General features: G+C 39.4%; 1 protein-coding gene across 2 annotated transcripts in view; it reads right to left on the reverse strand.

Moving 5' to 3' along the window:
* Positions 1-17,671, reverse strand: part of LOC109918070 (kelch-like protein 20) — a 41,972-nt gene that overhangs the window by 6,400 nt on the left and 17,901 nt on the right. For both annotated transcript variants that reach the window (XM_020517970.2, XM_048613579.1), the window contains 4 exons: positions 10,660-10,775; positions 8,765-8,948; positions 5,317-5,460; positions 2,411-2,544 (listed from right to left, as the gene is read on the reverse strand). In XM_020517970.2, the coding sequence (XP_020373559.1) occupies positions 2,411-2,544; positions 5,317-5,460; positions 8,765-8,948; positions 10,660-10,775 (578 nt within the window). The remainder of the gene's footprint in view (positions 1-2,410; positions 2,545-5,316; positions 5,461-8,764; positions 8,949-10,659; positions 10,776-17,671) is intronic.

A 17,671-nucleotide genomic window follows, 5' to 3' on the forward strand; every position in this document is an offset into this window, starting at 1 on the left:
GAAGGTTACAGTTAAAAGTGTCTATAATATCCTCCCCTACTTCCTTTAACACTCTTGGTTGGAAACTGATCCATCGCCGGAATTTGTCACTCTAATTCCTCATTCCCACATCAATTTCCTTATTGTCGATGTTTTACTTATGTTAATTCTATTCAGTCCCTTTGTTCATTATTTGCCGTGTTCTATAATGTAAAAAGGTCCAGAATCACAGACAACCATTTTGATATCTTCTGTGAAAGGATGAGTATGCAAGGTAAGCATGAAATTAGAGTGCTGGACAGTAGGATGCCAGGTAAGGAGTAAGGTACATAAAAGTGTATAGTATAGGTCAGGGTGCGCGAGAGCTCTCAGGTTTGGCAAGGAGTATCGCGTTCGGCAGGGAGTTCAGTCTAGACCGGGGCAGACACCTCCCTGGGCGTTTTGGGGTCCCAAGGTTATAAGATACCTGATGACGCAGTCGGGTGTGAGAGAGAGGGAAGCGGGAGGTCAGCTGAATAGTTACTCTGGAGTTAATAGTCTCATTTCAGGAATTTAATAGTTTATTTTAACCCAAGTCACTATTTACTTAACTACAGCAGAACCCTCAGAATTCTGATTCAAATGGATACTTTAGGAGAATTTCAGATGCAGGAGAATTGCTCTGCAGAATGTTCAATTTCCCAGGCCATTCCTTTGGAGTCTGCTAGGGTCCCCGTACACAACTCCCATCTACACTTCAGAAATGATTATCTGGTCATCAGAAATTTCTCCCAATTGTATTTTTACAATTTAGTTTGAAACAATAGTCCACATTTACATTTTTCACGCTATTTGCATATTTATGTTCTAGTTTTATTGCATCTGCGGTCTCAAGCATACTTGTAAGATCTCATGGCAATATGTGAAGAGCAAAGGAGGTTGCCAGATGTCCTGACTAACATTTATCCTTGACCCAAGGCCACAAACAGTTCACTTAGTCATGTGTCATTGCTGTTTGCCCTGTGTAAACTGCCAACACATTTCTCTGCTCCACAGCAGATACCACACTAAAATAAATTCACTAGCTGTGATGCATTTCAGGACGTCCAGAGATCATAAAAGGTACTATGCAAATGTAAGTTCCATCTTTCTCAGCAGAAAATAAATTCTTAGTTTTCTTCTTTCCAGACTAGAAAGTCCAAGTTTCTAATATTGCAACTACAACTCCATTCTCCAAGGGATCACTCTCTGAACTGCTTCCAGTGCACAAGACCCTCCTAGAATCTTGGACTCAAGACAGTACTCCGACAAACATAGAACACAGTTTCTCTGGACAACTTCTGACACAAAATTTATTCTTCTGGTTACAAATCCATTACTTTTGCTATGTGCAATACATTGTATCTGTTTAGATTCAATTTTGTCTGCCATTTTCCTACCTATGTTGATATGTCATCCAAATCATTTTGCTTCCCTCTCAGCTGCTTGTTCAGAAATTAAGTGCCCCCCCCCAGTTTGATATTATGTACAAAATGATACCAGACATTTTTGACTTGAGATAACACTAGACATACCAGTCCCGATTCCTAGGAATTCTATTCTATTTGGAACAAGTCCTTAGGATTTTATTTTCTTTAGCCCATTTCGAAGTCCAAATCCAAATATTGTTGGCATCAAACGATAGCCTTCAACATGTAGCTTTGTTAGATGCTTTTTGGAAGTCTAGTTGCACTATAATCATAAATCTTTCCACAATGCACCACAAGTCCATTAGTTTAAAAAATAATTTAATGTTGAAGGATAGAACGATAATGTTTTTCTGAAGATCACAAATATTTATTGGAATGCAAACAAAATCTTATAGTGCTTCATCCTCAAAATGTTACAGCTGCAGTCTATGTTATGCTGTATAAATAATGAATTGGGGAGAACCGTGGTCAGTTTTTTTGAAGTGCTAGTTTTAACTTAACGTTACATCAAAATAAAATGATAATTACCGAGAGGCATACTATCAAACGTGTCTCTCTGGCACCAGTATTCCAAACTCGCCCAACCTCCCCAACAGTGTTAAGGACCCACAGAGTGAATTTGAACAATTTATACACCATGATTGATGGATCTCAAACCTGGGCACAAAACTGAATGCAATTTCACATTAAAAATGATTATTGAATTAGTAATCTCATTTCAGGATGGATGTTGTGGATGACGAGAAAGTGAAAGACACAAGTGATGATATTTTAAGGTTACAGAGAATCATGATGGTGCACAGAAAATTTACACTCCATCTGATGATCCAAAAGCAGTGCAGACAATTCTTTCTAAAATAAGTTAAGCGTCTAGCATCACCATCTCTAATACTGATAAGTAAAAGATTAAAAGATAGGGTCAGTCTGAAGTACATCTATTGTTGTGACTAATTTCTAAATTATTTTGTTTCCGCATACATTACCTGTATTTAATGGAGATGTTCCATCAGAGCCCCCGATAGCATAGAGATGTCCACCGAGGACTGCCACAGCTACACCGAGGCGGCGGGTGCTCATAGGGGCTACTCTCATCCATTTATTTTCTTTAGGATCAAACCTGGCAAAATAATTAACGTGCTACAAATTTGTATCTCTCTAATCCTATGAACTTGTTTTTTTAAAATCAACCCTTTAAGCAGGCAGTGTCACAATAAGTACTGTATATATTCATGCAGAAGTCAATTGAGAGAGACTTTTTTTGGCAAAAGGCACGAGTTGATTTTTTCAGCAGTAACGTCTTGGATGGGTTGACACGTGCTTGATTTGGGCCCAAAGTGTTTTTTTTTTACATTATTCCAATCAAAGAATTAATATCAAACATTTACTCATTTTCCAACATTACAAGCTGCACATGTTTACAATGAAAGTAAACCACTAACATCTCCAAGACTGCACTTCGGTTCTGAAATTGTTGGGATTTGATCCCTGCAAAACTAGAGTTGATTTTTGTATCAATTATAAAGTTTTTTAGGCCAACCAAAATCACGCAGTTGACTTTTGCACACATATATATGGTAAGTTATTGCCCCTTTCTTACTTTGCACTTTTTGCCAATGATTCCCTTTCCTCGTCACAAAAGGAGGTATCTCTAAATGCTGAAGGCTTTCTGGTCACTATCCAGAACACCGTCCGTGTTTAATATTCACACATGAATCTGAACAGCAAGTGCAATGTGATTCTCCTAGTGTCAGTGTCAGTCATGTCCAATCTGGTTCTCACTCAGCAATCACATACAAGTAATCCAGCATGGGTCACTGGATAGTGAATGTTCAGGAGTAAACCCCAGATTTCCTTTTCCTAGCTTAGGGCTCTAGGCCGACTGTAACAATAATGCCTCCCTGTGAGAAAACCTAACTAAACACAGACCAATTATTGAACTTGCTCATATAGCTCAGCTGCTGATAAGCCAGAGGCACCCTAAGTACTCGTTTAAAATCAATTAAAACACTGAAACATAAAATATCAGAAGAAGTCTTGACAGGGTAAATGCAGGGAGGATGTTTTCTCTCATTGCAGAATCTTGAACTGGGGTCACAGTTTAAAAACAAGGGGCCGCCTATTTAAGACGAAGATGAGGAATTTCTTCCTTCAGAAAATTATTAGTGTTTAGAATTCTCTTCCATGGAGAAGAGTGGAGGTTGGTCCTTCATTAAAAACATGGCCAAATTGGACAGATTTTTGTTTGGCAAGGATTAGCAGGGGTAATCAGGATAGTGGAGTTGAACCCACAATTAGATCAGCCATGATCTTACTGAATGTCAGAGCTGGCTTCGGGCACCAAATGTCCAATTCCTGCTCCTAATTCTTTTGATCCTTTAATCTTATGCACGTTTAGTTGGTTTAAAAATCACAGCTTTCAGTTCACCCTGCAAAGTTCCCACTTTGCCTCCTTACCGCCCAAGTGCTTGGTACAGACCAACAAAAGCCTCTTTGGAAACTCAAAATTGTGTAAGGGATACTCTTGGAAATTAATGAGATAAAACCAATGACTGTCCAGCTAGGATCACTGGATTGCAGAATTCTCTAGAGTTTAATGTGAGGAATCTAGCATGTACCAAAATGTCTACATCTCCAAATCCTATTAATAAACTGTTTTTTCTTCTGTGTGATTAGAGATTGGATTACCGAAGTGCCACAGATGTTTTATTTATTCATTCACAGAAATTGGGCATCACTTGTAAAGCCAGGGTTTATTGCCCATGCCTAATTGCCTCAAGGTGATGGTGTTGAGCCACCTTCTTGAACCACTGAACATTTGGCAAAGGTACACCCACCATGCTGTTAGGAAGGGATAGTTCCAAGTCAGGATGATAATGTGGTATGGAGGGGAGCTTGCAAGTGGTGGGGTTCCCCTGTATCCGTTGCCTTTGTCTTTCTAGGTGGTAGAAGTTGACTCTTGCCCAATGGTCAACTATTAGCGTATAAAAGATTAAACTTACCTTGTCTTTTCCATCCTCTAACCTTTAGGCAATATACATTCATGTCGAATTACTAACTAAAGGACAAGAGCAGGTTTCAACCCTTACAAGCTGAACTCTTGGTCTGGGAAACCATATGGTGAGCAGCATATTGCAACATGAAGTCCACAGCCATAAGATACGTTGGCAGAATTAGGCCATTCAGCCCATCAAATTGGCTCCACCATTCGATCATGGCTAATGTTTCTCAACTTCATTCTCCTGCTTTCTTCCCACAACCATTGATCCCCTTACTAATCACTGATCTATCTCTGTCTTAAATACACTCAATGACTTGGCCTCTACAACCTTCTGCAGCAATGAGCTCCTCAGGTCTACCACCCTCTGGCCGAAGAAATTCCTCTTCATCTCGGTAAGCCGCAAGTTTCCCAAAAGCCCCATAACCTATTAAATAGTGGCTACATCATTTGGAGGTGCAGAGTTTCAGCAGCCTCTTTACTCAGATATCGAACCACGAATATTCAAGACAATCCAGTCTTCAGGCATTAACTCATAGCACCCGTCTTACCAAGAGAGTGTTCTCATCGGTTTCTTCAGCATGTTGAAAGGATGTGTGCAGGACAGCTGGAAATATCAACCTAATTTGATACGTGCATGCTCTATACCAGGCTTACTCTCAACAATTCTATAAGATATGAAAAGCTTTAGCGGATGCAGCTGTCCCCCTGGTACTCTCTCCCCTGTAAGCCAGAGCTCTGACTTTAACCATTTCCCAGCTTTTCCTTTCATCTTGAGCGTGGAAATCAGGAAACTCTTCTACTGCATGGTTAGAACTGTTAAAAGAAAGAATTCCTCAAGTATAACCAAACAATTCATTCCTGTCAGTGATTACAGCATCCTTCATTACTTACCTTTCCACAATATTAAGGCAGGACACTCCATCCTGACCTCCAACAGCATACAGGTACCCTCCAAGCACAGCTACCCCTACACTTGTTCTGCACGTGCTGGTCGGAGCTACATCACTACTCCACTGGTTTGTCTTCGGGTCATACCTTAGCAACGGAAGAGAAATAATTGAGGAGTTAAAAGGCAGGGGGTTCACAAGCAAGATGGAAAGGTTAAAACTCATCATTGTTCCAGATGCATTTATAATTGTTACAAGAACACCCTTTCTCCTGGTTTAGCCTCAAACTGTTGTCATGGAGAGTGACGGAGTTAGTCCTGAAGGAAAGGAGTTGTGGTAGGAAACAAAGTCAATGGCTTTGGCTTTCCCAATATTTAGGCAGGGAAATTGCTGATTATAAAGTACTGGCTGTCAGACAAACAATATGACTAATCAGAGTCAGAGATTTCAAGGTTAAGTTGTAATGTGTAGATGTGCATGACCTTTACTCCACAATGGGCAAAAAAAAATTCAGCAAAAAGAGAGGCAGCTAAAAATAAATTCGCATAACAAAACCAAAATATTGCTCCATTTTTTTTCTCAGATGACACTGCCTTGACAAGAAAAGTCTTCAAGGATTAGCAAGATTTAGTCAAAACAACCCAAGGGACTAAGCAGACAACAGTATGGAGCTGGAGGAACACAGCAGGCCAGGCAGCAGAGGAGCAGGAAAGTCAACGTTTCGAGTCAGGACCCTTGTTCAGAAATTTCCGACTCCAGCACCTGCAGTTCTTGCTATCTCCAAGGGACTAAGCAACTAGTTTAGAACCGATCAAGCCATGGACAACAAAAATACATATGTTAGGGCTGAATTTTAAAAGAAGTTGAATTACAAAACTGACCACTCTCAGAATCATTAGCATTCCAGCCACCGTTGCAGTTCTTGCTAATAAATGAATGTTGGAGGCATCTTAGGAACAAATTGCTCAGCTTTCATAATTTACCATTCTAGCTACCAAACCAGATTGTGTTCCGAACTGAAATATTGGGGAAAACAACAGCTGCTATGTAAGAACTGCTGTTTATGAGGACAAATTAAATTTATGCTTGTACAAACAAGATTTGCTATTTAATTCTTTTTTCCCCACAAGTTTTGAATCATCCGATTTTATTTCCTGATTACACAAGTAAAATGCTCACACAGAAACAATGATTATTTAGGGCAGAAATAAGTCCCAAGGCTGACAAATCTGAAAGGCTATTACATTTTAATAAAAGAGAGTTACCACAAAGTGAATTAAAGGGAAGTCACAGGACATGTTTTCACACTTCCTTAAGCTGGAAAACATGTGGCATTAAGTATATTTATCACCAGTCAGAAAGCATTACCCTTGCAGTAAATTCACAGAAGCACAGCAATCTGGGACCATCTCTTGCTGTTATACATTTCCAACAGCAACATGTTATCTGCCCTATAGGTTCGACTTGGCTAAATAGGAATTAGCCATTAATTAGGGAAACAATCTAGAGTGTGACACAAGTATGCAGGAATAATGAGTTGGCAATGCATTGTGACACCATATTTTGAGACACATTCATAACCAAGGTTCCTCTCTATAAAAAACGCGCTGGAAACTAAAGTTGACATTGAAATGCAGTTGTCTGCTTCTCAAATGACAAATTAAATCAGTCAAGGTGGGTGACCGTTTAAACAAACAGCTGAAGAGCTGTACATTGCCCACTACATATTTCAAATAGACAACTAATCCATCATTCCTCTGGCAACTGAATCCCATCATAAGTTACATTTCCCTCAAATCTCTGTTGACACTGTATTTAGTAAAATGTATCTAATAGGTGAAATATTAGTCCAATTGAGGTACTGTCCTTTATCAAATTCAAAGTTGGTTGGGTGAAGCCAGAGGTTAGACACAGCAGCACTCAGTTTTACTCAACATCAGCAGTTCATGAGCATCTGACCGCAGTTTATACCGTTTTGAATGAGTTTTTATTCTGCGGAATTATGGGATAACTTCAACTTAATCAATATCTCTATTACAGTCCAAACAACCAACTGAAGAGTACTCTAAGAAAAAAGCAAACGTGAGACAAATATTACTTTTCTTCAGAACTTCCTGTCTAAAGAGGAGTCATACAGACTTGAAACATGAACTGTTTCTCTCTCCACAGATACCACCAGGTCTGCTGAGTTTCTCCAGCACTGTCTGCTTTTATTATAGCTGATGGGTGGTACTGGAATCAACCTTTATTCAGTGCTACATTTGTTTGCATGATTAAACATTACAAGAGTGCACCTCCTAACCCAACCACTCAACAGTCTCTCTTCACATGTGCTTAGATGTAATCCCAGTTAGCGTCCACCATCTACATACAATTAGTAGGAGATTAACAACTGGTATTTAATGCAAAACTACTTCTGGTCTGTTTCAGTGTGTGGTGTTTGCACCATGACTGCAGCGATTGCAAACAGCCTTTTTGCTACATACCCTTTGAAGTAATAGAAAATTACGAACAGGAGTAGTCCATTCAGTTGCTCAAGCCTGTTCCACTATTTAATTCTATTATGGACAGCTGTATAACTGGACCAAATTATTTATTTATATACATATACAAACAAACAAACAGACCAGTTCTTCTTCAATACTGGTTATTTCATCAGTCGTTGATATTCTACGAGGAGAGGAGCACATATTCAAACAGTTCTGCTTTTCTCAAAGCAGGAAGTGGGTACTGATAAGCATGACTGTAAGTGCAACTCATCATAAAATTTAAGTAAATTGATCTCAAGATCCAATGAACTATAAATGCATCTCAGTTTTAAATATATATGGTCTTGTACTTTTTGGTTCAGATGCTGGTGCATAGCCAAATACAGCTCCACAGTCAAGTGGTACTTGAAAGATACGAGTTCCCTCAGAGTCAGGGTCAGGTTCAGAAATCAATGTTATGATGAAAAGATTAAGAACAGTATTTTAAACGTTAATCAATACCTGCTATCTACTCAAATTTCCTCACTATTTTGGTCTGGCAATGTTCCAGATTTTGGCTTGAACATTTAACTTCCCACTCTCATTTCCCTCAAAACGTTTAATTGGAGTGTACTTCAGAAGAGCTGACTTAATACCTGTTAATACTATGTTAAACAACCAGTTTTCATTGAACTTAGACAGTAATCCTTACGATACTTAGCCCAACTCTCAAGCATAGATCAAGAGTTAGTGACCAGAAGGATGAACCCCAGCTGATACTGCCTCCTCCCACCCATGCTACGGTGCCCAACTGGTATCCCTACTCTCTGAAATCAACTAAGCACAACAGAACTTTAATCTACAGAGCTCAGTCCCAACACGACCATACTGCATTGCTTCATTGTTGTCACTCAAGAATGAATGATCAGTCTTTTGTTTCTTCAATAAATAAAGCAGATTATTTAGCAGAATATTCAAAGTTACCTTTCAACACTGTTCAGGTAGGAAGATCCATCATGACCTCCAACTGCATACAAAAGGTCATCGAGAACTGCTACACCGACACCGCACCTTCGTTTAGACATGGACGCCATCATCCGCCACTCATGTGCCTGAGGATCGTAGCGTTCAACACTAGAGATTGCATCCCCACTGCACCAACCACCAACTGAAGAAAAAAAAAGGCAAAAATAAAAAAGATTAACAAATGCAAATTTTAAAATTCCAATATTCAACAAGGTCACATTAGACACCGAGTGGCAAAATAGGCTCAAGGGGCTGAACAGCTTTATCCTTCCCCTTGTCCCAGTCCACACAAAACATTGCAGCTGTTTGTACTGCAGGTGACCTTAGCCGGAAAATATAGAATAGATCCAAACCATTACACAGAAAATAGGAGCAGGTTGCCATTTAGCCCTTTTCTACCAACTATGTTAGTTCTGCAGTTTTATTCAGCTCAATAAAAGGGTAAAAATTTTATTAGCCGTAAATCAACCAGATATTGTGCTCAAAAGTAACAACTTATAAATAAAGTGACTTCTAGTACCAAGGTGCTATTTTTATGGACTCCAGCAAAGAAATTTAAATGCATGACGACAATACTGCTACAGAACTACACATACAAAACTGCAATGATAATCCGAAATCTGGATATGGTTCACAGAAAGAAACTTTGCATTGTCGATAATAATGGCCTGAAGTCTTCCATTTTAACAACAACAGACTTGCTGGTGTCAATGATATTTCTGTTTATGGTGGACAGTAGCTTCTGCCAATCCCATACAGGCAGCAATCAGAAGTTGCTGACAGTGATTCTCTGCTTTTTCAGAGATGCAATCAGCATGAAATCAGCGATTTGACATGAATTTCAACTTAGAATCATAGAATCCCTACAGTGTGGGAACAGGCCATTCGGCCCAACAAGTCCACACCGCCCCTCTGAAGAGCATCTCACCCAGACATATCCCAATTCCCCTACCCTTTTCCTGTAACTCTGCATTTCCCACATCTAATCCACCTAACTTGCACACCCCTGGACACTACGGTACAACTTAGCACGGCCAACTCATCTAACCTGCAGATCTTTGGACTGTGGGAGGAAACTGGAGCACCCGGCAGAAACCCACGCAGACACGGGGAGAACGTGCAAACTCCACACAGTCAGTCGCCCGAGGGTGGAATTGGATCTGGGTCCCTGGCCTTGCTGGACACCACCACCTGCGAGCTCCTCTCCAAGACACTCACCATCCTGACTTGGAAATATATTCCTTCACTGTCACTGGGTCAAAATCCTGGAATTTCCTCCCAAAGGGAAATTATGGGTCTACCTAGAGCATATGGATTGCAACAGTTCAAGAAGGCAGCTCACCACCACCTTCTCAAGGGCAACTACCTATGTCCCATGAGTGAATAAAAACAAAACTAAGCTAAGCTAGTTGAGCAAGATGTAACTGAGCTTCTAGCAGTGTACCAAGTCATAATTACTGTCAGACAACTGCCCTGGTTTGGGGCATCACTAACTTGAGTGCATGGAAAAAAAAAAATCCATAAACGTAAAATCTATGATATTTCCCATAAGTATGTCACAATTTTAATTTTTTTCTCTCTCTCAACAGAGGAAAAAAAGTGAATGGTAATCAGTACTTCTTACTTCCTGATTTTCTGTCTGTGATAATCCTTCCATCAGATTAGCAGCTCAGACTGCTTGGATGACTTCATCTCCTGAACACCAGATGGCGACTGATGCTGCAGAAGCTAATAATTCATTGGGGGCAGCTATGAAACAAGCAGTGAGCATCGCCCCTTTGACTGCAAAACCATGCTATTAAAATCTTTAAGAACAAGATAGGCATTTTGAAGGAATCACTGCACTCCCCTACCAGCAAAAAGCACTTCGCCACATCGGATGGGCTTGCGAGGTCGAGTCCGGGGACCCTGCATGAGAGGTCTCTCCTGTGGCAGGAGGAGATAATTTTTTGCCTCGTCCAAGAGATCTCTGAAATACATGAGGGAAAAATAAAGGCTATCAGTGAAAACAAAGAAGGAGAAGGTTAAGAAAGTAAGGATTGCAACAAATTTTGAATTTTAAAAAAAATTTCCAAAATGCAACTATTAGTGAAGCATGAATTTCCCAATTTTCCCACAAACGTTTTGTTCTCAGTCAAATTATAATGCACAGATCCAGAATATAAGCATGTCATTCTCGATTCTGAAGGATTATCTAAGAAGAAGAGCCTCTAATAGGAATACAGGTGCTAAACTGCACCACTAAGGAAATCTGGTGGTGAGGTTTCACAGTTCCACAGCAAAATACACTGAATTTTCAAACAGTTTTGAAAGGGAAACAACAACTGGTTACTTCAAATAGATCATCTACCTTATACAGAAAAATGCTAAGAGATGGGCCAGGCCTGGCAGAATTTGTACGCATTTTGTAGCACCACCTGCAAGTTTCCTCCATGCCAAACACCATCCTGACTTGGAATTCTATTGTCGTTCCTTCACAGTCACTGGGTCAAAATCCTGGAATTCCCTTTCTAGCAGCACTATGGGTGTCCATATATCCCAAGGATTGCAGTCGTTCAAAAAAAAAAAGCAGTTCCCTATTGCCTCCTGAAAGGCAATTAGAGGCGAAGCCAACATGCAATGAACAACTAAAATGTTTGAAAAGTTAGATCCTCTAGAATACTATCCAACAGTCCTTCATATCAGAAGCAAGAGAATTTCTGGATTTAGCATATGGCAATTAGGATGCTGTTATAGATTTGGGATTTCAGGATCTGTTGCAAAGCTTTCTGATCAGAGTATTTCCTGGCAAACAACAGTAGTTAATAAAATAAAATACACTCGACGCTGGAAATCCAAAATAAAAACAGAAAATCTTGGAAAATACTGAACTGCTCCAGCAGCAGCTGTGGAGAGAGAGAAGCAGAAATAACTTTTCAGGTTAAGGTTCTTGAAAACCGAAGGAAGACATAGATTGTGTAATAGATTTTGAGCAAGTAAAGGGGAGGGGGCATGGGTGGGGGAGAAGAACAAAAAAGGAAGATCTGCTGTAGGTTATACAGCAAGAGATGAAATGTGACAAAATAGCCCCAGTGCAAAACCAAAACAGTAGCAATGAATAAAAAAGCAAAACAAAACAGAAATGTCTAGTGTGTGTGAATGGCAGAATATTGAATAGGTGCGCCTGAAAGCAAACCAAAATTAAAAAAAGCAGCACATGCAGAAAAAAAAAGACACATAACAGAAGACAAAGCTTATTGCTGGAGTGAAGCACTGATCAAATAATAGCATTTCTTTTTAAAATGCCAGAAATGGAACTGGATCAGTTTCAAAGACCATGACATTACTGCATTTATATGAGAACCTTCCAAAATGGAGCTAGTTAAGGAATAAAGTATCTGAGGAAGTTATAATTGTGTCTTTCAGCACCCTCTTAAATCAAGGGTAGTACAACGTTTTTCTTCAATAACTAAAAAGGCAATTATGGGCAAACATTTTAGGATACACATTATATTTATTCATGGAATTAAACAAAATCACATCAAAATTGACAGGTTCACATATCTTTAAAGAAGGCTTATACTCTTTGAATGGTTAATTACAACCTCATGATAGCCCTTACAACAAAATTGGAGCAGGGTCAGAACTAAATTCTAAAAACTCAATGTCAGAACTCAATTAGTGTTATATTCAGAGACATCTTTTGTAGCTTATTCAAGAGGCAAAATGTACATTTTATTAATGCTTGCCCACACTTGTTCCAAGCAAACCTGTCTATAAATTCGCTCCAGCAAGCAACCCTTTGAATATCTGAATACTGCTGGTTCTCCCATTTCATAAATAAGGATTGCAATGAATTTTGAATTAAAAAAAATTCCACAACACAACTATTAGTGAAGCATGAGTTCCCCAATTTTTTCATAAATGTTTTGTTCTTTTATTGTCAGTCATTCCAGTGTGTACCTTCTTGTCCAGTGGTGATGAGTATGTCAGGGCAGTCACTGCTGGATATGTTCACTCAAAACAAGACTGCAACAAAATGTGTTAAACTTCAAGGTCTTTTATTTTCAAATGGAACTCAGAAGAATAATCAAAACATTATGACACAGTAGGGTGCATGTAGGTGTATCCAAGAAAAACAACATATTCTGCATTGAATCTTTAGTTAGAGCAGCAATTCTTTGAGGAAAAAAACAGCAATAAATTGGTGCGTTTTAGTACTCACGTCTCAGATTTATAGAATTGGTTTCTCAATTAAAGACACATCTTCCATCATAAAAGGCTCATTGTGGCTTCTAATGTATTTTAATTGAAACCATGAAATGTACATTTACTCTAATTTAGCAATTTGTCAATGATGAAATGCTGGTGCTGCTGGTCCACTCAAACTGCTTATATAGTTGACAGAACAGACCAAATGGAACATTTACGCCTTGCCTATAAAAAAATTACGACGTGGATAGAGTAACCATGAAAATGGCACCAAAGGTCACATGCCCAAGATAAAAGCTCCAGGTAATTAATACCACGCGGTTTTGAAACTATATTTGAAGACAAGAAAAAGGAAAGGAATTTATAAATGAAGAAAGCTGTAGAAAACACTAACTTAAATGTTGAAACACTGGTTATAGTTCCTCTTCCACTACCTAAAAACGACAGTCAGTCAAAAAAACAAAAATACTGATGAACTCAAACATGGGATAGGATTTAATGCAGGCTGTTGCAGTGGGAAACATGGTGACTGGGCTTCCTAGTTTTGGGAGAGACCCCACATCAGTCTCCAGTCTGCAGGAAAACTCAAGTTGGAACGCATGTCTACTTTTGTCAATAAGGCTCATTATTGAACTTCTTTCAAATAGGCACTCAGTTCCAATCGAGCGATCTGATATCAGGCAGGAAAGGTGGCTGCCGAAAATCAAGCCCCTATTCTTGCCTCTGACCAACACTTCCACCTTCTCACTCCCACATATTGCCCCCTTCCTTCACAGTCAAACAGAGAGACCGTGGAGTGCATGTTCATCAGACCTTGAAAGTGGAGTTGCAGCTAGACAGGACAGTGAAGGCAGTGTTTGGTACATTTGCCTTTATTGATCAGTGCACTGAATATGGGAGTTGGGGTGTCATGTTGTGACTATACGGAATATCGGTTAGGCCACTTTTGGAATAATGCATTCAATTCTGGTCTCCCTGCTATAGGAAAGATGTTGTGAAACTTGAAAGGGTTCAGAAAAGATTTACAAGGATGTTGCCAGGGTTGGAGGGTTTAAACTATAGGGAGAGGCATGGATAGGCTGAGGCTCCCCCCTCCCCGAGCGGTGGAGGCCGAGGAGTGACCTAATAGAGGTTTATAAAATCATGAGGGGCATGGATAGGGTGAACAGCCAAGGTCTTTTCCCCAGGGTAAGGGTGCCCAAAACTAGAAGGCATCGGTTTAAGGCAAGAGAAAAAAGATTTTAAAAGGGACCGAAGGGGCAACTGCTTCACCCAGTCGGTTGTGCATGTATGGAATGAGCTGCCAGAGGAGGTGGAGGAGGCTGGTACAATTACAACAACATTTACAAAGGCACCTAGATGGGTATATGAATAGGAAGGTTTAGAGGGATATGGGCCAAATGGGGCTAGAAAATTTAGGGGCTGATCATTATGGACGAGTTGGACCAAACGGTCTGTTTCATAGAACTTTACAGCACAGAAGGAGGCTGTTTGACCCATCATATCTGTGCCCGAAAGAGCTACCCAGCTAGTCTCATTCTCCAGCACTATCTCCATAACCTTCCAAATTCATCACTCTCAAATAGATGTCCAACTCTCTTTTGAATCCCCATATGGAATCTGTTTCTGCCACTCTCCCAGACAGCACATTCCAAATCCTAACAACTCTGAGTAAAGAAGTTTCTCACCATCTGACTCCTAGCTCTCTTGCTGATAATCTTGAAATTGTGACCACAGCTTATTGACATACCAATTACTGGAAACAGAATATTCTTTATCCTGACAAAGTTGTTCATAAAAGTGAACACCTCAATAAGATCACCTCTTAATCTTCTCTGCTCCAATGACAAATGCCAATGTAAAACGTGTGTATGAAGGACAGATGATGCCAGTAGATATTTGACATGTCTACACGTCAAAACATGATTAACGAAAGATTTTAAGTGCAGAAAACCAAGAGCATTACTGAAAGCTTCCGCAATAAAAAAAAAAGAGAAAAAAAGTATTTTATTTCTTTTAAGCAAAGTCTGTACACCTGTGACCTCCCTCCCACAACCTTTTATGCCGATCTCATTCACCTGTGCCCGTGATCCCTCAGCAATACACACTTCTGACTAACTGGCAGCTCTCGGCAGACAGGATTTTTACAGGAGGAAACACAAATACACAGATATTGCTCAGAGAGAGAAAAAAAACAAAGTCAGCTTTTGGTCATCCTCTTCGTCCTTAATCCCAGGGAAAACTCAAAACTGGCTAGTTAAGAGCCTGGCGTACACTCGTACTGTTCAGGCGTTCCCCTCATAAGCAACCTGGGTTTCATACCAGCAGTCTGCGACCGGTGCGTTGAATCAGTATCAGTTACATTAAATTCTGCCCACAATCTCAATTTGAAAGCTTACTTACATGCACAAGAATACAACCACACAATGTCCTTCAACAAAAAGAAATTATTAGTGATGTCCACAGCACGGTTTGTATTTGAAGTAACAAGCTCTCAGGACCAACAACAGAGAGAACAGCACCTTCAATGAGGAAGCTAGCAATATTTCCCAGGTTCTTTGCAGCAAGAACGCTGGGGCAGGAAGGAGAAGGGAAGTATCTTAAATTGCTGGAGTCTCCGTTCCATTTTCCATGGGGAAAAAATAAACATCATATTTAGAAATTGCATCCTGATTAGAAAGTATAGTAAAAGGGATCATATAGACATTAGGATTCCTTTTGCTTTGATCTATACCCAAGAGCAGGGTAGAAGAGCAGAGAGAAAGAACATTAGGGAGGGAGCGCGCGCGCGCGCGCGCGAGGGAGAGCGCAAATTATTTTTCTGTCAGGATATTATCTACTGTATCAATTCTCATTTCCTAAAAAAAGAAGTGGTTAATTCCAAATATACATTGATCTTTAAAAAAAAAAAAATTCAAACTATTATCAGCTCTGGGAAATACTGCAGTAAATACACTACCTCCCTATGAAAATGTTACCTTGTGAGGCACATCATCCATTGGAAAAAGTCTGATTACACACAACAAAATTAAAAACAGAAATAATAAAGCTAATAGGTTGCAACCTTAATTCTAAGGGGCTAGAATTAACTAATTGCAAAAAGACAGATTTAGATGGATTTTACTGTTAAAAGAATCATATCTTTTACAACACAAGTGGCTGTTCGACCTATCATGTCTGTACTGGCTCCAAAACAGCTACCCAGCTAGTCTCATTATCCAGCCCTATCTCCATAGCCCTCTAAATTCATCACTCTCAAATAGATATCCAGCTCTCTTTTGAAAGCCCATATGGAATCTGCCTCTCCACTTTCCCAGACAGCACATTATAAATTCTAATAACTGAGTAAAGAAGTTTCTCGTCATCTGCTTCCTAGCTCTCTTGCTGATAATCTTAAAATTATGACCCCTACTTATTGACATACCAATTACAGGAAACAGAATATTCTTCTTTATTCTTTCAAAATTGTTCATAAAAGTGAACACCTCAATCAGGTCACCTCTTAATTTTCTCTGCTTCAATGACAAATGCCAATGTAAAATGTGTGTGCATGAAGTATAGATGATATCAGTCAACATTTGACATGGTTAAAGAAAGACTTAAAGTACTGAAATCCAAGAGGATCACTGAAAGCTTCCTCAGTAAAAGAGGAAAAAAACCTCGTTTTTTTCATTTAAGCAAAATCTCTCTACATCTCTGTACTTGCCTTGGAGCACTGAGCCACTGATAAACACGAGTAAAAGAAACATGGAACAACAGATTTGGAACACCAGACTGAAATTTCAGCCCATTTTGCCATTTTGTTTTTATAACTACCACAGGCTTTTACCAACTAAAAACTGAAAGAACTGCGGATGCTGTAAATCAGAAACAAAAACAGAAGTTGGGGGAAAAAGCTCAGCAGGTCTGGCAGCAGCCGCGAAGAGAAAGTAACATTTCAGGTCCGGCTCAGAACAAAGGAAGAGTCACAGGACCTGAAACGTTAAATCTGATTTCTCTTCAGATGCTGTTAGACCTGCTGTGCTTTTCCCCCAACTTCTGTTTTTGTTACAGACTTTTACCAGTCAGGAGAAGGCTACGAAGGCCAAGTAATTTAAGCAGATCTACCAAAAGTAAACAGCAACCAATGTCATGGCTTAGTCATAAAAATATGGAACCTGTAGTAGCAAATAGACTTTACACAAATAAATCTAATTAGACTAAACCCATTATCTTGCATTCATGTTTTATTTTGAAACAAAATATGCATCTGTTATGCAGTAATGACAGCGATTCCAAATTAGACATCATATTTGACTCAGATATTGCTGTAAATATCTAAAGATTTATGAGAAACGTAATAAACTATAAAGGTCCATATACCTGCTTCTGGTTGAAGGAAGGATAATAAAATTTCCATTTGGTGATGTAAAATCAGCAACAGGAGAATGTTAATAAATGCATCGCTACTGAGAAATTATGCTTCATGAAAAATAAACTTTGGATCAAACCAGCTGACATCCTTTAGAATGTTAGTCAGCAACACCATGTATTTTTTTTTTTAAAAGACCCTTTTAAAATTCTCAATGTGGAACAATGCTACTTTTTGGAGAATACAATTTTCCTGTGATGATGTACAGGACAGAGTTTTAAGTGAAACATCAATACTCATAAATATCAAACACACTGGAGTAC

This window comes from Rhincodon typus, chromosome 28 (assembly GCF_021869965.1).
Source record: "Rhincodon typus isolate 14 chromosome 28, sRhiTyp1.1, whole genome shotgun sequence".
NCBI classification, from domain to species: Eukaryota; Metazoa; Chordata; class Chondrichthyes; order Orectolobiformes; family Rhincodontidae; genus Rhincodon; species Rhincodon typus.